The 22,510-nt window shown below is 34.5% G+C and overlaps 1 protein-coding gene across 3 annotated transcripts in view; it reads left to right on the top strand.

The window, feature by feature from the left end:
• APOOL (apolipoprotein O like) overlaps positions 1-22,510 on the top strand; it is a 74,563-nt gene that overhangs the window by 39,172 nt on the left and 12,881 nt on the right. For all 3 annotated transcript variants that reach the window (XM_017968571.4, XM_002763048.7, XM_054251146.2), the window contains 5 exons: positions 6,898-7,002; positions 11,570-11,689; positions 14,565-14,619; positions 16,025-16,123; positions 21,154-21,245. In XM_017968571.4, the coding sequence (XP_017824060.1) occupies positions 6,898-7,002; positions 11,570-11,689; positions 14,565-14,619; positions 16,025-16,123; positions 21,154-21,245 (471 nt within the window). The remainder of the gene's footprint in view (positions 1-6,897; positions 7,003-11,569; positions 11,690-14,564; positions 14,620-16,024; positions 16,124-21,153; positions 21,246-22,510) is intronic.

Genomic DNA, 22,510 nt, shown 5'->3' on the forward strand with positions numbered 1-22,510 from the left:
AGATGGTTGTTTTAAACGATGAAATTTATAAACCTTTAGGGAGATTAACAAAAGAGCAAGAACACCCAAATAAATAAAATCAGAGATGAAAAAGGAGACATTCAACCAATACTGCAGAAATTCGAAGGATCGTTAGTGGCTACTGTGATCAACTATATGCCAATAAATTGGAAAATCTAGAAGAAATGGATAAATTCCTAGACACATACAACCTACCAACAGTGAACTATGAAGAAATCCAAAATATGAACCGACAAATAACAATGAGATGGAAGATGTAGTAAAAATCTCACAGGAGATAAAAGCCTGGGACTTGATAGCTTCACTGCTAGATTTTACCAAACATTTAAAGAAGAAATACCAATTCTACTGAAACTATTCTGAAAAATACAGGAAAGGGGAATACTTCCAAACTCATTCTACAAGGCTAATATTACCCTCATATTAAAATCAGAGACACATCAAAAAAGAAAACTACAGAGCAATATTCCTGATAAATATTGATGCAAAAATTCTCAACAAGATACCAGCAAACCAAATTCCAAAACACATTAAAGAGACCATTTAGACCAAGATCATCCTGATACCAAAACGCGACAGAGACCCAACAAGAAAAGAAAACTTCAGGCCAATATCCATGATGAACATAGATGCAAAAATCTTCAATAAAATATTGGCAAGCCGATTGCAACGGCAAATCAAAAAACTTATTCATCATGATCAAGTAGGATTCATCCCGGGGATGCAAGGCTGGTTCAACATACGCAAGTCTATCAACGTAATTCACCACATAAACAGAAACAAAAACAAAAACCACATGATTATCTCAATTGATGCAGAGAAGGCATTTGATAAAATTCAACAGCCCTTTATGCTAAAAACCCTCAATAAACTCGGTATCGATGGAACGTATCTCAAAGTAATAAAAGCTATTTATGACAAACCAACAGCCAATATCATACTGAATGGGCAAAAACTGGAAGCATTCCCTTTGAAATCTGGCCCTAGACAAGGATGCCCTCTTTCACCACTCCTATTCAATATAGTACTGGAAGTTCTAGCCAGGGCAATCAGGCAAGAAAAAGAAATAAAGGGTATTCAAATAGGAAAGGTGGAAGCCAAATTGTCTCTATTTGCAGATGACATGATAGTATACCTAGAAGACCCCATCGCCTCAGCCCAAAAACTCCTGAAAGTGATAAGCAACTTCAGCAAAGTCTCAGGATATAAAATCAATGTGCAAAAAGCACAAGCCTTCCTCTACACCAATAACAGACTTAAAGAGAGCCAAATCAAGAACAAACTGCCATTCACAATTGCTACAAAAAGAGTAAAACACCTTGGAATACAACTCACAAGGAACGTAAGAGACCTCTTCAAGGAGAACTACAAACCACTGCTCAATGAAATCAGAGAGGACACAAACAGATGGAGAAACATTCCATGTTCATGGTTAGGAAGAATTAATATCGTGAAAATGGCTATACTGCCCAAAGTAATTTACAGAATCAATGCTATCCCCATCAAGCTACCATTGACTTTCTTCACAGAACTGGAAAAAACCACCATGAACTTCATATGGAACCAAAAGAGAGCCCACATAGCCAAGTCAATTCTAAGCAAAAAGAACACAGCGGGGGGCATCACACTACCGGATTTCAAACTATACTACAAGGCTACATTAATCAAAACAGCATGGTACTGGTACCAAAACAGAGATATAGATCAATGGAACAGAACAGAGGCATCAGAGGCAACACAACATAGCTACAACCATACAATCTTTGATAAACCTGACAAAAACAAGCAATGGGGAAAGGATTCCCTGTTCAACAAATGCTGTTGGGAAAACTGGCTAGCCACGTGTAGAAAGCAGAAACTGGACCCCTTCCTGACACCTTACACTAAAATTAACTCCAGATGGATTAAAGACTTAAACATAAGACCTGGCACCATAAAAACCCTAGAAGGAAATCTAGGCAAAACCATCCAGGACATAGGAGTAGGCAAGGACTTCATGAACAAAACACCAAAAGCATTGGCAACAAAAGCCAAAAGAGACAAATGGGACCTAATGAAACTCCACAGCTTCTGCACAGCAAAAGAAACAGTCTCTAGTGTGAATTGGCAACCAACAGAATGGGAGAAAATTTTTGCAGTTTACCCATCTGACAAAGGGCTGATATCCAGAATTTACAAAGAACTCAAACAGATTTACAGGAAAAAAATAAGCCCATTCAAAAGTGGGCAAAGGATATGAACAGACACTTTACGAAAGAAGACATATATGAGGCCAACAATCATATGAAAAAATGCTCATCGTCACTGGTCATCAGAGAGATGCAAATCAAAACCACATTGAGATACCATCTCACGCCAGTTAGAATGGCGATCATTAAAAAATCTGGAGACAACAGATGCTGGAGAGGATGTGGAGAAAAAGGAACACTTTTACACTGTTGGTGGGAGTGTAAATTAGTCCAACCATTGTGGAAGATGGTGTGGCGATTCCTCAAGGCCTTAGAAATAGAAATCCCATTTGACCCAGCAATCCCATTACTGGGCATATATCCAAAGGACTATAAATCGTTCTACTACAAGGACACATGCACACGAATGTTCATTGCAGCACTGTTTACAATAGCAAAGACCTGGAATCAACCCAAATGCCCATCGATGATAGACTGGATTGGGAAAATGTGGCACATATACACCATGGAATATTATGCAGCAATCAGAAATGATGAGTTCGTGTCGTTTGTAGGGACATGGATGAATCTGGAGAACATCATTCTCAGCAAACTGACACAAGAACAGAAAATGAAACACCGCATGTTCTCACTCATAGGCGGGTGATGAAAAATGGGAACACATGGACACAGAGAGGGGAGTACTAAACACTGGGGTCTATTGGGGGGAAAAGGGGAGGGCCAGTGGGAGGGGGAGGTGGGGAGGGATAGCCTGGGGAGAAATGCCAAATGTGGGTGAAGGTGAGAAAGCAAACAAAGCACACTGCCATGTGTGTACCTATGCAACTGTATTGCATGCTCTGCACATGTACCCCAAAACCTAAAATGCAATTAAAAAAAAAAAAAGAGATCATTTAACATGACCACATAGGATTCATCCCAGAGATGCAAGGATGGTTCAGCATATGTAAATCAGTCAGTGTGATACATCATATCAACAGAAGGAAGGATCAAAATCATATGATCATTTCAACTGATGCTGAAAAAGCATTCAATAAAATTTAATATCAGGTCGTGATAAAACCCTTTGAAAAACTTGGTATCACCAGAGGCTAACCCTGTATTTTCTCCTGGAGAAATGGTTCAGTATTCTGTAAATCAGTATTTACAGCTACTTTATAGAATATAACTGCTGCAAATAACAAAAATCAGCTATATTTTTATTGCAGGAACAGTTGGAGGGGTTGAGTCTTATGGGTAATTTCCCTCATGCTCCTCTTTTAGCCTTGCCATTTGTAAATTTCCATGTGAGAGAATTCTGTTTTAGGACTTGTTATCTTTTGTAGAGAGCCAGTTTTTAATCTCTCATTGATTTTAAATAAGTCATAATTTTGACTTGATAGGTTATTTCAAAGTTACAAATAGTTTTAAATCAAGGTCTTACTTCTTGTGAAAACTCGATTATCTCTGCTCAATTTTAATGATGTTTGATAAAGATAAACTTACAGTCTTTTGAGGCTATAAGTGTTTAATAATACCCCAAATGCTGATACTTTTTAAATATCTTATTTGGTTTTCTCAGTTTTAGGCTGGTAAATTTTTTTCTGTAAAGGGCCATATGATAAATGTTTTAGACTTTGCAGGTTGCATAAGATCTCTTGTCACATATTCTTCTTTGTTTTTACAAATCTTTAAATATATCTTTTAAAAACATTTTTAGCTTAGAGTCCAGGCCAGAGTTAGCCCAGAGCTGTAGTTTGCCAATCTTTGTTCAAAATTTTTCAATGTGCTATACTATCAGCTTTCCCTCTTTAAGATGACATATCGGGTCATCTTAAACTGGTGAAGGGACATCTTAATCTGGTGAAGTGACATGTACTTCACCAGCATAACCTGTACTTGACGATGCCCTAGTGTGCCAGTCATCCTGATTTCTTTTGACAAAAATTGCTACCTTTTTTTGTTTGGATTTAATAAATCTGTTGGATAGATTTTATTGTTGTCTCTCTTCTCACATCAAATACATGTGAAATGAGGAATAAGCGCAGCCATTTAATTTCTATATTCAGCAAACAGAAGGAATGGGAAATTAAACTTAATTGCCTATGTATTGAGTATAAGTCATTTTAATATAACTCCTTATTTAATCCATGTGATAATCATAAGCAGGATGGCATTCCTATTTTTTCAGATATTTAACCTAATAATAATCAGCTAACCTAATTAAGACCTCACTGTCCACTAGAAATTTCTGCAATTATGTACTTTTTTTTTTAAATCTGTGCTCTACATTATGGCTGTTGAGTACTTGAAATGGGACTAATGTGACTGAAGTTTTTATTTATTAATGATCTTAATTTCAATTTAAATAACCACATGTGGCTTGTAGTTGCCATACTGGGCAGCATAACTTGAAGAGCTTAAGTAACTTGTTCATGTTTAGACAATAAGTTCTATGTAACTCCTAGCTTGTATATAGATATAGATATAGATATAGATATATAGAAATATAGATAGATAGATTATTTTTGTTTAGACAGAGTTTTGCTCTTGCTGCCCAGGCTGGAATGCAATGGCATGATCTCAGCTCACTGCAACCTCTGCCTCCTGGGTTCAAGTGATTCTCCTGCCTCAGCCTCACAAGTAGCTGGGATTACAGGCATGCGCCGCCACTGTCAGCTAATTTTGTATTTTTAGTAGAGACAGGGTTTCACCATGTTGGTCAGGCTGGTCTTGAACTCCTGACATCAGGTGATCCACCTGCTTTGGCCTCCCAATCTGCTGGGAATACAGGCGTGAGCCACTGCCTCTGGCCCTAAGCTCAAAATTTTTTTCCATTGTGCCATACTACTGTCTCAATAAAAGTCAAGGAATCTATGAAAACAGTAGGAAAGAATGGGAGGACCTTTATTAACTTACAGAGTAAAAAATGTGGAGAAAGTATTTAGGCAATTTTCAAGGTATATTAAATTTTAGGCTATGAACTCAAGTAGTAAATCCAAAATCTGGAACACTAGATCATAATTATCAAGCAATACCTATGATATTCTTTTATAGTCTACATATTATTATTGCATTATATGAAGTAATGTGAGTATACTCTGTGATCATTAGTGTGTTGAAAAAATTCAGATATTAGCTTATTTTGAAAGTATTTGTCTTATATCCAGGGTGTAGTACCTTAGGAAGAAGTAAAGTCTAGTCAGGTATTTCAGAAAAAGCTTTTACGTGTTATAAAATTGTACATCCTTCCTGTAATAACTTTAGCACTTTTATTAACAAAATTCCTCTGGTTCATGGGGAGCATACTTGTTTTATATTTAAACAAATCTTTAAATATCAGTTATGCTTTAAGTAATTTTGCTTGTAGTTTTAATATACATTTAATTTATACCTGACATAGGTATGGTGTGGAAATCTTGTGATTTCATTAATGAATACCAACTGGATATAAGAAATAAAAAAAGTGATGTCTTTAAGGGAAGCATGCCTAGGTAAATCATTCTGTGATGCTGTTGCCTATACTAGAATGAGGCATGGGAGAGGAGAATAAACAAAATTTATCTTCTTATTGTTGATTCTAATTTTACCCTGTATTTTTACAGCCCCAATCTCAATCAGAGTCCTGCCCAGTTTAAACAGGAAATTTCTTAACTGATTGATGCCTGTGTAGCTTCCCTTGCTCTTCCCAGAAAATATGGAAAGTAGTATCAGAAATGAAGTATAAGTACTATCACTATCATTGGAGAACATTTATAATTTTTTAGCCAGTAATTCTTCCAGGTGTTGCACAATTTTATTTGTGTGTAAAACAAGGAGACCTCTTTCCTCACAATGTCCTTTGTCAAATTCAAGAAACTTCTTTCCCATTTAAGAACCAGAATGTTAAAATATTTGTACCTTGGAAAGCTTTGCACTGGCCTTGCTGAATGGATAATCTTTGGGAATTTTTTTGATACCTGAATAACCCTAGAGCACTTTATTCTTAGAATCAGTAATTTTCCTGCATTCTTAATTCAAATCAAGTTATAGCTAAAACAAATATCACTTTTTGCTTTAGATTAAGCATGAAACAGGTAAAGCGGAATGCATTGGGAAAATCAGGAGCAAAGGATTTATAATAGAAGGAATTCATTTTTAGGGATGTTTATATAAATTATATTTCAAGATGCATCCTGCAATACCACTCTTATCCTTTATTTTCTTCAGAGCATTTATCACTTATAATGTACCACATAGTTTATTTATCGTGTTTATTGCCTCTCTCCTGTCTACTAGAATGTCATTTGTATGAGAGCAGGAATCTTTGTTTTGTTCACTGATGTATTCTAAGCACTGAAACCAGTCTGGCACATAATAGGTGTTCAATTAAAGTTTTTGGACTGAATGAATAGCAAGACCAATCCCACTCCATCCCTCAAATTTTAGTAATTGTTACACTGCTGTATTATTATGTAAAAATAATCCAGATAAATATATTGCTATATTCCTTATGAAGTAGGTAATTGACAGGTAAAAATAGTACTCTGCCATCTGGTATGAGAGGATAATATGTCTTAAAAATGTATGAAGTAATTTTGGAGTGTTTAAGTATTTAATATATTAAAGCAAAACCAATAAATTTCCCGAGATTCCTCCAGAATTTGTTAGGACATGGAAGATGGAAAGATTTTCAACTAAAATAGCGTTTCTGATATATCTTTCTCAGATGGGAAAACTGACAACCATGCCTGCAGGTCTGATTTATGCATCTGTAAGTGTCCATTCAACCAAAGAAGAGGAATCCAAAAAGCAGCTAGTGAAACCAGAGCAGGTAATTTGCCTACAAAGGTTTATGAACTTTGTATAATACCAAGATGACACAAAAGCTATATTTTAAAATTATCTTTACTCATCAAAAATTTCTTTGAAGTTTTTATTAGGTATATTTTATAAGTTGAGATAAATTGTTATGAAGTATCTTAAAAGGCAATATTTAACTCAAACATTTAAAATTCCAACTGGTGATTTTTCTTAATGAATAATCAATAAGTAGTAGAGGCTGTTAGACCTTGTAGGCTGTCTGATTTTTCTTTCTTGAAAAACTTATAAAAGTACATTCAGTATTAGGAAACTTGAGTTTAAGTAATTCATTAAGATCTCAGTTTTCGAAGTGACCTTAGCTATTTTGTAGATGAACCTTCTGTATGGCATTGTAATTCCCTCTATAGTAGGCACATGTAGTGGCCATATATCCTCTGTGTGAATAAAACTCTAAGTAAAGGAGACTAAGGAGCCCATTCCATTTTCTGAATTCTCTCATTTAACTTAAGGTTCTTCCTTATGTCAGACAGAAACTTGTCTCATAATAACTTCCACCTGTTGATGCTGTATCTCTTGCATTGGTACCATGCAGAAAACTCCTTCTCTCTTTCAAAAAACAAGCCTTTAAATATCAGTTATACTTTAAGTAATTTACTTCCAGGATAAACATTTTAAAGCATTTAGTTGCTTCAACTATTTCTCATACATCACACCTTTGAGTTCCTGACTGTCGTGAACAGCCTCTGCCAAACATGTTCAGGATAGTTAGTGTTTTCTTCTGGTGTAAGTACTTTGTTTTTCTTTTTAAAAAACATGTTGTTTTTTGGTGCCATGACTTGGATGTACGAACCAAGATGTGTTTTGACTGCTACATGATAGAGTCAGACTCTGATTTCTTCTCTTCTAGATATTATATTTTTATTAATGCTGTCTAAGATCACATTAGTTTTTATATTTGAGTGGTCAAAATCAACCACACTCATAAGCAGCTTTTGACCATGACATAGTAAGCATGTAGTTCTCTAAAATTCATTAAGCCTTTTTACATGGGCTACTGGTAAGCTATACCTCATCCCAGTCTGTACAGGCATTTGAACTTTTTGGATTCTGTTGAAGGTATTTATACCTGTTTAAATTTTATCTTTTTGATCTGGCTTATCATGCCAGCCTGTTGAGCTGTCATTGTGGTTACTAATTCTATTCAACATTGTGCTTTTTATCTCTTCCCACTTTAAGTCACCCCTAAGATTTATTTACACACTTAATAATATGTTTTTGAATCAGGCCTGAATTTGAATCCTGATTCCACAACTGACTAGTTAGATGACACTGGACGGAATTCTTAATGGTGTCATAAGTATTCTGTTGTGTGAATGTATGACCATCAAATAAATGTAAAATTTTCATAAATTTTTGGAAATGTAGACTATTTCCAGTTCTTGCTATTCTAATCAGTACTTGTTGAACCACTTTGTATTGAATCTATATATACATTTATAACCATTTCCTTAGAATGAATTTCTAGAAGCAGAAGTGTAGGTCAAAAGGCACAAAAAATTGATAATATTGCTAAACTCAACATGCACAAAGGTAATATTCGTAAATTCAACCAAAAACATTTTCCAAGCTCCTCTTGTATATGTGTGAGGCACTGTTTTAATCACTAGGTAAGTTTATTTTCATTAACAGTCTAGGGTAGAGTCATTTCTCTCCACACAAACTGATTCTAAGTATTTTTTTATTTTTTCCTTTTATTAATCTTAAGAGGATGTTGGTTTTAAGTCTTCTTTGACACTCTAATATCTGGACAGTTCAAATCTGGGTAGGAAGATAAGTCCCTAATAGCTGAATTTAACTTTTGAAATTTTAAAATAAAGTCGTGCTGTTTATTATGGAATACACAGTATTCCTTGGTATTTATTGTAGTCCCCACATATATTTTATATATAATTTAATTGAATTACTTATTAAACAAAATTAGTTGCCAACTATGTGCTAGGGACTATACAAAAAGTCAGGATCTAATCCTTGAGGAATGTAGAATTTCTGAAGGGATGAAAATGTGACTTATGTGCAACATTCCTAGCTACTTCTGTTGTGTAAGGTGAGCTGTACTTCTTGTTTACATCTATAATAAAGCCTCTACTAAACCAGAATACTTTATGAATGACATGTTCTGGTTATTTGGTTATTTGAATCTTTTGTTAAATTTGTAACTTAACAGAAAATCCTATTTTAATTCAACTCTTCTCACTGAACATCTTTTTAAATATTCTCAGTGTATTCCTGCCTTATATGCCATCTAGTGAACATAATTAAATCTCCTTGTAATAGAAAACTCTGTAGGACCATGGGACAATCATTTTTTTTAACCATAAAATCTGCAGTTTTCAGACCAGTAAAATGACTGGCAATTGGACTACATGTATATAGACATCCCTGAACATTTCTTCTCCTTTTCCTTTTTTTTTTTTTTTTGAGACAGAGTCTCCCTCTGTTGCCCAGGCTGGAGTGCAGTGGAACGATCTCGGCTCACTGCAACCTCAGCCTCCCGGGGTTAAGCAATTCTCTGCCTCAGCCTCCGAAGTAGCTGAGATTACAGGAGTAGCTGAGATTACAGGTGCATGCCACCATGCCTGGCTAATTTTTGTATTTTTAGTAGAGACAGGCTTTCACCCATCTTGGCCAGGCTGGTCTTGAACTCCTGACCTTGTGATCCACCCATCTCGGGCCTCCCAAAGTACTGGGATTACAGGCGTGAACCATGGGCAGATTGCTTGAACTCAGGAATTGGAGACTAGTCTAGGCAACAGGGTAAAACCTCATCTCTACAAAAAAAAACAAAAATTAGCCAAGTGTGGTGGAGGTGTGCCTGTAGTCCCAGCTACTCAGGATGCTGAAATGGGAGGATTGCTTGAGCCTGGGAGATTGAGACTGCAGTGAGCTGTGTTCATGCCACTGTGTTCTAGCCTGGATGACAAAGCAAGACCAAAAAATAAATAAATTAAAAAAATATAATCAGCAGGTTTTGATGGGGACAGAGGAGAGAGAATAAAAACAATGAGTGTAATAAAGTTTGGAATTGGGATGTGTAAAGAATAGAAAGGATAGAAACATGATGGATAAACATATAAGTAAATAACCTTGCCCACTCTGACACCAGTATGTCTACATATATCTCCCCTTTGTATGGGAAAGAGGAAACTTCCCTATTTGCACTGTACCTGCTTTTCATATATAAAATGTGTCTTTAATATAAAATATGCCTCTCTCATCTTCCTAATTACACATAGTTGCCAATGTGGTGAATTTAAGTCTAAGCATTAGTACAGAAAGAGAAACACTAACTCTTTAATCCTGGTATGAGTAGTAAAGAGTCATTTAATGGCAAAACAATGTTTCTGACTTAATACTAGAAAAACTTTACCAAACTGACATTGTCCAATGTTTTATATAGAGACATTTTTTTAATTAGAAAAAAAACTGGCGTAAAATTGTATGCATTTACCTTGTACAGCACGATGCTTTGAAGTATATATACATTATGGAATGACTAAATCTCTCTAATTTACATATGTATTACCTTAAATAGTTAATCATTTATGTGATGAGGACATATTACACCCACTCTTAGAATTTTCCAAGAATACAGTACAGTATTAAATATAGTTTCATGTTTGTTGTTGGTAAAAGACCAAATCCAAAGTTATTAATCATCTAGTTCCTTTGCTGTTGATTTGTAAACTTCATTCTTCCCAGTTATATCTTCATCAAACACGAAATTTTATAGGAGCATTTATACCCTAAATATAAAAGCAAAAAAAAAAAAGGTTTTTTTAAAAGGAAATAAGTCCTTACCTGCTTAAAGTTTTCATTGTTCTTTTCTTTATATTTGTTTTTATTAAATATTAATTAGAATCAAAAGGCTTTTCAAACTATGAAAAGTATGAATAATAATAATATGAACCTACCACTCAATTTAAAGGAAAGCAAAATCCCCTGTGTTCCCATTTCATTCCATTCAGAGGTTACCATTACCCTGAGATTTTACTATTATTCCCCTCCTTTTAAATTTTACCTTATATGTCTGTTTTGCTAAGCAGTATGTTTTTGGGGGTTTTCTTAGTAACATTATATTTCTGAAATTCATCTAAATTTTTCCATGTTGCTATAATTTTTATATTTACCCCCTGATTCCTAATATTTCTTTGTATGAATATACCCCAATTTATCCATTTTACTGTGAATGGGCATTGAGTTGGTTGTAATTAAATTGTTGCTGTTAATGTTATTATACATAACTCTGGGTGTGCAAAATAGTACTTTCTCTAAATATACATAGGAGTAGGACCACTGGGTTATACTATATTTGGCATCTTTTAATTTCTGGGTTTTAAATCATCTTTATAAAAAGTTTACTACATCATTCCTGTATTAAAGATGGTTTTTCAAAAGTATTTTATCAGCATTTCTAGTTGTTTTTAGGAAGGAGGCTGATGAGGATTCCTGTTCTGCCATACTGCCGATACGGACAATCCAGCTAGTTTGTTTTTGACATGAACATTTTTTGCTTGTAGCTCCCCATATATACTGCACCACCGCTCCAGTCTAAATATGTTGAAGAGCAGCCTGGTCATTTACAAATGGGCTTTGCTTCCATCCGCACTGCAACTGGTCGTTATATTGGCTGGTGCAAGGTAAGTAATTTCTGATAGTGGTTTAATAGCAGAGATTTCTGATTAATTGTTCCAGTTACCTATTGATGCAAACTAATCCAAAAACTTAGTGGCTTAAAACCACAACCATTATATTACAGCTTATGATTTTGTAAGTCATGAATTGGTCAGAGTTCAGACAGATGATTCATCTGTTGGATGTTGTATTGACAGAGGTGGCCCAGTGGTATTCACCTGGCAAATGAGCTGATCTAGACAGTCCAAGACAGCTTCATTTGCATCTCTGGCACCTTGTTCAGGATGGCTGGAAGGCTGGGTTCAGCTGGGATTATTGACTAGAATGCCTACACATGGGCTCTCAAGCATGGTGATCGCAAATATGTCATATATAACTTAACACAGGTAATTCAGGACTCCTAAAGACAGTGTTACAAATGGCCCTAGGCAGAATTTGCCAGGCTTTTTACCTATCCTCAGATATCCAAGAAAGCCACTTCTACAGCCTTCTATTGTTAAGTCACTAAGGCTAGCTCAGTTTTAAAGGGAAGGGAATTAGATGCCAACTGTCAATAGAAGTAGCAGCAAATAATTTGTTGCTATATTGAACCTACTATACCACAACTACATAGATTAAAGTAGTTCATCAAGCATTTATGTCACCTGGCATGCACAGCATCACTCACTTTTTATGTGAAGTTCTTAGATTACTTCTGAATATTTTCTTCTTTGGCTAAGCAAAATGTTTACTTGTTGGAGTTGCTCATAAGACCATTCTAACTACTGTAAACTATTGGGCAAAGTAGAATACCCCTTATTTTAATGCTTAGCCTTCAGTTAGCAATATCCATCAGCAGAGTAGTAAGCTGATAAAACACTAATGTTTCATTAGCATCACATAAACATAATTGTGTTAGCATCAATATCTCCAACATCAGTATCTTAATGTTGGTACAAGTGTTTTCATCATTCTTACGTAGTAACCATGTGACTTTTCCCCAAATATAGCCTGATTGTGAACCATTGTTCTTTTTTAGTTTCTATCAATTTTCTGTAAAAAGAAATCTAATGAGCTTATGAAAAATAATGTATGCTTGGGTGAAATACCAAATCAATGAACTCTGGTGATTCCAGATGATATTTTGAATATCTGATAAATACATGATGTTATTTTTGAAAACTAGTGGTTCTCGTATAATTCTAGTGGTACTAGTTGTACTACACACTATTAATAGTTTGATCTAAGAGGGAAATACTTTAACCAATTATGGTCTGAGTCATGCCCCTATGACTATATTCCAGTAGCTAGATGATTCAGACTTAAGCCTCCTGAGACGTAATTGTCCATAATGTTCTCAAATTTTTCTTCAGTGAGATAAACGTTCCTGAGAGGTCTTTAAAGATTGCTATTGTAACCATCATCCAATTTAAGCCTCAAAAGAATGTTTTATTCCATTAATATGCTGAAACAAATAGGCTGAAGAAAGGCAATTTCCAGTGCATTTCATCCTAAATGTAAACAACTTTTCTTTTCTAATTTTCCCCTAAAAATGTAATCTATTCTTTAAAAAATATGTCTGACTCAAATTTGTTCCACATTAAGCCTAGAAGAATGCAGAGCAAATTCAATTCCTACTCCTTGCCTAGTGTTTTGAAATTTAGGTAACACTGACTCCATGTGGTAAAAATGAATTCCTTAGCAGAGATAAGGAAAATTTTTTTTTTAAAGATGACTAATTTTCTTCCTTAATGGTTAAATGATTCCCAATCGACTGGTCAATAGGTATTTTAATTTTGAAGGTGAAATATTCTCAAGACAGTCTCTACAGAAAAGTACTTCAACGGCAGTTAGCATTTATGCTGATTTGTACAATTTTAAACCAAGATGAACCTCTCCTCTGCATCTCTCTGATAACCGTTAAAATATCTAAGACTAAATTATAAAACAAGCTATCTCTATAACAGAAACTTATTTCTTTCCTGTCTGATATAATAATCTCTATTTTCTCTGCTTTGAAAATCTCTTTTGTTCTTGTTTTTATCCCATGGTTTAATAGCAGCTAGTTCAGAGAAGGAGACCATATATTTGGATTGTTTTTTTTGGGTTCTTCAACAGAGTACTACATAACCAGGAGTAAATCATTTTGTGACTTCCTTTTTTTTCTTATGTAAGTGATGTAATACCTAGCATTCAATAACTATGTTTAACACTCTTTTGCACTAAAATAAATTGGTTGGAAACAGGTAAAATTAAAGATTTGCTTTAAAGCTTTAATTCCTCCAATAGACAAACATAGTTTTGATTTCTAGAGAATTTATGTTCCTGTTTAAAAACAGGGTAAACACTGGTCTATGCAGGATGATTTCTGTCCTGAGGTAATTTAGATTTTTTTTCTCATTCTAATGTACACTAAGAAAAGGGAGGAAGATGAAGCCCTTTCCTTTAGGCATTTTGCCCTTTTTTTCCTCCACAAATCATCATGTTGTTCCTATTGCATCTTTATTAATCAGATGTTGCTTCTAAACTGAAATATACCTGCCTTCTTACTTTATTTAAATTCCATTCATTTTTCTAGGTCATTATAAAATAATATGATAAATCTTTATTTTTTCAGTATCTTTTCTGCTCTGATTATTTCATAGACATTACATTACCCATTTATATGAGAAAAATGGTACAAATGTTACCCATGTTAAATAGAAGGAAAAGCAGAATATGAAAACTAAGTAAATGAGTATTCTCATAGTGAATACAATAAAAAGCTGGATTTAGATTTGGACCTAATGGTAAGTCAGCCTTTTAATATAATCTCAGAAATGCAGGCAATTTTATCTCATTATCAACAGCTTCAAAAATGCAGATGTCTTCCTCTCCTCCCCCCCTTTTTTTTTTGCTTAGGGTGTTTATGTCTTTGTGAAAAATGGGATAACGAATACAGTACAGTTTGGAAAAGGTAGGTGAGTGAATAATTAGAAATGTTTTATTGTGTTTTTAAATTGCATTGTTTAAATGCAAGAAAAATAAACTCAGTGTGTTATCCATTGTCATGCTTTTAGCTGCTCAGAAGGTACTCTGTATAGAAATTAATTGATAATAAAGCAAAGCAATAATATCCATTATTCACCAGTTATTATTGGCTAAGGTGTTGTACTAAACATTTTACATAATTTTTGTCACAATTCTGTTAGTATTGGTATTATATTTATTCCCATTTTACGGATGAGGGCCACTGAGGTTTAGAAAGGTTAAATAGGTTATTGAGGTACATAACTAGAAGTGGTGGTGCCAGTATACAAACTGAAGTCTGTTTTCACTACAAATTCTATATTATATATCATAAAGCATAAGTTAAAAACATGTCTCCATTGTTGCTAATTAGTTTAAGTGCTATTTGCTGTTAAAATACATTGTATTTTGCTGTCAATTGTTAGGAAATGTTTTAGCAATCACTAACCCTGGAATATTTAAGCTAATGGCTAAAAACCAGTTGCATTTGACTCTTTAGCTTGTTAATGGTGTTTAGCAACAGATATGGCTTTCTAATATTCTTGGCTTATGCCAGTTGTCATCATAAATATGTATAGGAGATAGAAAGATGAGCTAAAATTTTGAATGTTTCCATGAAGTTGATGATCTGTATTTGAATGATCATTATTTAATGTATTAGGAATTAATTCAAAATTATATTCCTCATCAATCTTGAGGAATAGGATTAGATATGTGATTACCATTAAATAATTAACCATGATAGAAAAGTGTACGTTTGGAACCAGAGACAATTTAAATATATAGAAAGCCAAGAAATCTATACTTTCACCCACACTTCATCTACTTTGCTCACTGATGATTGACTTTAACCAATAGCAGTGGCTGTCCTGAGGTTATTAGGGAGTAGTGGCAAGCAAGGTCTGGTAGCTGTGTGTATCCTTAAATTATTTTCAAAGGTCCTTAATAAAGTATCTATTTCAGTTCTTAAAGGAAGCCATCAGTGTTTGAACAGATAAAGGCAAAAGCATGTTCGTTATAGAGGTATAATACATACAAAGTCAGGAATTTACCTTATGGTAACCCATATTATGATGTGCCCTCTAGCATTACATTTCTTTATAGTGATAATCACCAGTATCATTAAGAAAATAAATATTAAATCAACTATGGAAGGAAAATTTTATTTCGTAACAGGTAAATCTAGTTTTTTAGGTTGCTACTCATATTGTCATTATGTATAGCTCTTTTGAAGAGTGTTTAAACCCTCCATTATTATCTTAGCAAGTCTCTTTAACCTTCCTACATTATAGCTGTATAGAATGTTCAGTGGAATTCAGTTATTTATGTTAACTTTTAACTGATTTCTTGAGATGCTTATGTCTATCTGAAGAGTCCTCCTCAAGATTTTCTTCCAAAAATGGGAGTTATTACAGTTTCAGGATTGGTGGGCTTGGTTTCAGCGAGAAAAGGTAAGGTTTTTAAAAGTATATTCTCTTATTCTCTCTTAGTGCCATGATATTATATGGTCAAGAGAAAACCTCATATGCTTTATTGAATATTATTTGAATAGGCTACTGTAAACATTTTAAATTCTGTATTCACAGCATGGTTACTTTTATAAGGACTTTGTGTTTTCAAAACTATAGCTATTCCAAAGGCTGTTCAGCATCATTAGTCATTAGGGAAATGCAGATGAAAATTAAAATGAGATACCATGTCAGTCCCAACAACATTAGTCAGGATGTGACCAAGAGAAAGTCAAACTTTGTCTCATATATAAGTATCTCTGTCTCAACTTTTTAAAGTACCTACAGAATATGGGTGGTCATGACTGGGAAAAATAGTTTGAGTGATTAGTATATATGTTTGCATTAAGGTAAAACTCTCAAATTTTTTGGTAGTTAGTGACTCGTAAAGTCTTTTAAGAAAAAGTTACCTAGAAAACAAAATGACAAATTATAATTTTAATAGGAACAGCTAAATATTTTTTGAAAATTTATTTTAACATTATTATACATAGATTCATACAATTCTATCAGTTTTACTATATACACAGAGTCATGTAACATCACCACAAACCAGGATACAGAATAGTTACATCATTCCCAAAAGTGCCTCATGCAGTCTGTCTGTAGTCTCACCTTCTTCCTGCTTCTAAACCCCAGAAACACTGATCTGTTCTCTGTCACTGTAGTTCTGTCTTTTTGAGAATGCCATGTAAATGGAATACATAGACTGGCTTCTTTCACTCAGATTATCAAGATGGTTGCATGTGTCAATAGGTTGTTCCTTTTTGTTACTAAGTAGTATTCCCTCATATGGATGTGTGCCACATTTTACGTTATCACTTACCTGTTGGACATTTGGGTTGTTTCCAGCATTGGGTGGCTCATAATAGAGCTACTATGAACATTTGTATACAGGTTTTTCATTTCTCTAAGCCCTTACTAAGATAGTGTATTTCTCTAGTCACTAGCCATTTTGATCACCTTCCATCCAACCTTTGTCCACACTCCAGTTGCCAGACATTGTCCCCAGACAGAATTACTTATATTGGAAGGCACAGCTCTGTGCTAGTCAGGAATGTGATTCTTTTTTCGTTTCATATGAATTTTAAAATAGTTTTTTCTGATTCTGTGAAGAATGTCAATGGTAACTGAATGGGAATACCATTCAATCTGTAAATTGCTTTGGGCAGTATGGCCATTTTCACGATATTGTTTCTTCCCATCCATGAGCATGGAAAGCTTTGCCACTTGTTTGTGTCCTCTGTGAGCAATGGTTTGTAGTTCTCCCTAAAGAGGTCCTTCACTTCCCCTGTTAGTTGTATTCCTAGGTATTTTATTCTTTTGTGGCAATTGTGAATGGGAGTTCTTTCATGATTTGACTCTCTGCTTGCCTGTTGTTGGTACGTAGGAATGCCAGCACATTTTGCACATTGATTTTTATATCCTGAAACCTAGCTGAAGTTGCTTATCAGCTTAAGATGCTTTTGGTCTGAGTTGAGAGGGTTTCCTAGATATAGGGATCATGTCATCTGCAAACAAAGACTATTTGACTTCCTGTCTTCCTATTTCAATACCCGTTATTTTTTTTCTCTCTTGCCTGATTTCCCTGGCCAGAACTTCTCATATGATCTTGAATAAGAGTGGTGAGAGAGGTCATCCTTGTCTTGTGCCAGTTTTCAAGGCAAATGCTTCCAGCCTTTGCCCATTCAGTATGATATTGGCTTTGGGTTTGTCATAAATGGCTCTTAATATTTTGAGGCATGTTCCTTCAATACCTAGTTTATTGAAAGTTTTTAACATGAAGGGATGTTGAATTTTATCAAAAGCCTTTTTTGCATCTATTCAGTTAATTGTGTGGTTTTTGTCTTTAGTTCTTTTTACATGATGAATTACATTTATTGATTTGGATATGTTAAACAAGCCTTGCAACCCAGGGATGAAGCCAGATTGATCATGGTGGATAAGCTTTTTGATGTGCTTCTAGATTCAGTTTGAAAGTATTTTACTGAGGATTTTTGCATTGATGTTTATCAGAAATATTGGCCTGAAGCTTGCTTTATTTTTGTTGTATCTCTGTCAGGTTTTGGTATCAGAATGATGCTGGCCTCATAGAATGAGTTAGAGAGGAGTCCCTTCTTTTCAGTTGTTTGGAATACTTTCAGAAGAAATGGTACCAGCTCTTCTTTGTACCTTTGGTAAAATTCTGGTAAAGCCATCTGGTCCTGGGCTTTGCTTGGATGGTGGGCTATTTATTACTGCCTCAATTTCAGAACTTTTTACTGGCCTATTCAGGGATTCAACTTCTTTCTGGTTCAGTCTTAGGAGGGTGTATGTGTCCAGAAATTTATCCATTTCTTCTAGATATTATAGTATATTTGCACAGAGGTATTTATAGTATTCTCTGATGGTGTTTTGCATTTCTGTGAGATCAGTGGTGGTATCCTTCTTATCATTTCAGATTGTGTTTATTTGAATCTTCTCTCTTGTTTCTTTATTAGTCTAGCTAGCAGTATATTTTATTGATTTTTTTAAAAGCTCCTGGATTTGTTGGGTTTTTTTAAGGGATTTTTGTGTCTCTGTCTCCTTCAGCCCTGAAGCTTGGTTATTGCTTGCCTTCTGCTAGCTCTGTGGTTTGTTTGCTCTTGGTTCTCTAGTTCTTTTAGTTGTGATGTTAGGATGTCGATTTGAGATTTTGCTAGATGTGGGCATTTAGTGCTATAAATTTCCCTCTTAACACTGCTTTAGCTGTGTTGCAGAGATTCTGGTACATTTTGTCTTTGTTCTCCTTAATTTCAAAAAACATCTTGATTTCTGCCTTAATTTCATTATTTACCCAGAAGTCATTCAAGAACAGCTTGTTCAATTTCCATGTAGTTAAATTGTTTTGAGTGAGTTTCTCAGTCTTGAGTTCTAATTTGATTGTGCTGTGGTTTAAGAGACTGTTATGATTTCAGTTGTTTGCCATTTGCTGAGGAGTGTTTTACTTCCAATTATGTTATCAGTTTTAGAGAAGTGCCACATGGCACTGAGAAGAATGTATATTGTTTTTTGGGGAGAGGAGGAGTTCTGTAGATATCTATCAGGTCCACTTGATCCAGAGCTGAGTTCAAGTCCTGAATATCTTTGTTTCTTTTCTGTCTTGATGATCTGTCTGATATTGACAGTGGGGTATTAAAGTCTCCCACTATTATTATTATATGGGGGTCTATGTCTCTTTGTCTTTAAGTACTTGTCCTTAAGTACATGCTTTTTGAATCTGGGTGCTTCTGTATTGGGTGCATATAGATTTAGGATAGTTAGTTCTTCTCGTTGAGTTGAACCCTTTACTGTTAGGTAATGTCCTTCTTTGTGTTTTTTGACATCTGTTGGTTTAAAGTCTATTTCGTCAGACACTAGGATTACAACCTGTTTTTTCTGCTTTCCATTTGCTTGGTAAATTTTCCTCCATCCCTTTATTTTGAGCCTATGTGTGTCTTTGCACTTGAGACCTATCTCTTGAATACAGCACACTGGTGGCTCTTGTCTTTTTGTCCAGCTAGCAATTCTGTGTCTTTTAATTGGGCATTTAGCCCATTTTTATTTAAGGTTAATTTTGTTATGTGTGAATTTGATCCTGTCATAATGATGCTGGCTAGTTAATTTTGCAGACTTGTTAATGTAGTTGCTTCATAGTGTCATTGATCTGTGTACTTTAGTGTGTTTTTGTAGTGGCTGGTAATGATTTCTCTTTTCCATGTTTAGGGCTCCCTTCAGGAGCTCTTGCAACAAAGGCATGGTGGTGATGAAATCTCTCATCATTTGCTTGTCAGGATGCATTTTATTTAAAAATAGAGGTGAATAGCAGATATTAGAGTAATTTGTTCTTGCAGGCTTCTTTAATAGTAGTTAAACCAGGCAGAACTCTTGTTTTTACCTTCCCTAAACTGCAAATTTGCCTGCAAACATTCATTTTACTTTTTATAATATACCAGAGAGGCTATTCGCTTGTCAGATTAGGGATTGTATAAGCTGTTTCAGATAATAAAAGTACTTATCCCAATTTGAAAACCCATCTTCCAATTGCCCAGATCATAATTAAAGTCTAAGATACTCAAACAAGCATTTAGCATGCATATTATTTTGAACGAGCAGCCTAGTTATATGTATGGAACTAAACTATGGGTTAGAGTAGTGGATTTCAAACTATTCTGTAGAACCCCCAGTTTCATGGATGTGTTTAGTGATGGTATCGGGATAAAGGAAAAATCACACATCCAGTGTTTGATACAGAGCTTCCCACCCCCAAGTTACTCAGAGCAGCATCAAGTTTATAGGTTTTATATATTGAAGTTCCCAGGGAGATTCTATTTGAAAGATATTTTGAAAGGATTTTGGTATCAAAAATGATATGAAAGTAACTTCTGGATGATGTATAGTTAAGGCACTTTTGGATGTGCATTACTTAAGTCAAGTTACTTGAAACTATTATTCAGTATTCTAAATCAGTGACATGAAGGACTTATGCACCTGTTAAAGTCCTTAGGTGATTATTTAGTCGAGTCATTCACCTTCCTAAATACTCAATCAAGAAAGGACATTAAGAGAGAGTCCATTTCGGTTTAACATGGTGTCACAAACACAGTAGTTAATTACCTATATTATTATGCTTTATTAGATACTTGCAAAATTGTGGCTATAACTTTGGGTTTCATAGGACATGAAAAACACCTAGCTTTCAAGCAGAAGAAAATCATCAATTCCTTTTGTGTAGGAAATTGTCAGTATTTAGATTGAGAGTACTTTTGTTAAATTGGACATGACAGCTAAGGAGTAATTGAGTTGAGATCCTTAAGGGCATATTTAGCTTCCATCTTGATTGGTATAATTACCTAAAAAGTAATTTAACAGAGGGTGATGGCTTACCAGGGGAGCAAAGAAAGCATTACAGTGTAAGAACATCAAGTCTCTGGTGGCATCTATTTGGAGTTTAATAATTTATTTGCATTTTATAGGTTCTAAGTTTAAGAAAATTACTTATCCTCTGGGACTGGCCACTTTAGGAGCAACTGTTTGCTATCCAGTTCAGTCAGTAATAATTACTAAGGTAAGTTCTTTTTAAATAATAGCAACATTTCAGTATTTGTTTAAACTCTCAGTGTGACAATATTTAAATGTTGCACAGCACCTGCAACATTTAATTTTAAGAGACATAGTTGATAACAACTCTTATGTTGGCCAAATCACATTAGCATCTCAGCATGGTAAATGCCATTCTTAATAGGATGAATTTGTTTAAATATAATTCAACAATGTAAGGGCAAATTTGAGGATTATGATCAGAGACACTGAATTAGAATTTATGAGGAGAATTACTGCTCCATTGTTGAGTATATAAACTTGAATTTTTATTTAAAGGAAGGTTAAAATACTAGCAGCTGTTTGGTTCAGCAGATTAACCTGACGTTAGAAACAACCAGTTGATAGATTGGCTTCTGTGGTTTCTGAAGGTAAAACACACACACACGTACAAACTCAATATATCAAAACCACTTAGAATTAAGAAACACCTGTATAAATGCTTACTATAGTTGTTTTGTCAGGTTCTTGTGAGCTTAAGTACAAATCCAAATTCTCTTAATGATTTGAACAGTTTTTGTCAGTATTTTATTTTTAACACATGTTCAGATTGAGAAGGAAACTTTGGGTTATGCATTTTTTCCCCTCATTTCCTTCTCCTAATTACCAACAGTTAACATTTCCCCAACACACTTGAAACAATGTGTAGTGTTAGCAGAAGGACTTTCTGTACTTGTATTCTCGTTAGTTCATCTCATTAATTATTAATGTAGAGAAAGTTGCCTATCAATATTTTGAGAATGTCATGGATATGGTGTACTATGTAGTTTGTAATGTGGTCATACTATAAAAGCTCATAATAAAGGAAAAGAGCATTATTCATTAAGTCTAGTTATATCTGAAATAATTGAGAACATTGTAAACTTATTTTAAAATTATTTCCTAATAATTTACATAGGAATTAACCACTTAATAAGATGCTGGTATTGAAAGAAAATGTTAAGCTCATTTAATTTAACCTTGGTCTTTTCTCATTTATCTATGGGGAAATTGTGGCCCAGAGAAGTTTCACAGTGACTGACTTCCCCAGCATCATAATGAGCTTCAGATTTTTTGCTCCCATGTTCATTACTCTTCCCAGTGGATGGTGCTTCCACTGATTCTTCTTTTTTCTAAGAGTAATGACATCATGGTTATTTTTTTACAAATTTTACCTGTTTATCTTTAGATAATTTAAATATTTCAGAAAAGTTAAGGAAGAAAACAACCTGCCACCCAAAATGCATCTATCCA

This window comes from Callithrix jacchus, chromosome X (genome assembly GCF_049354715.1).
Source record: "Callithrix jacchus isolate 240 chromosome X, calJac240_pri, whole genome shotgun sequence".
NCBI classification, from domain to species: Eukaryota; Metazoa; Chordata; class Mammalia; order Primates; family Cebidae; genus Callithrix; species Callithrix jacchus.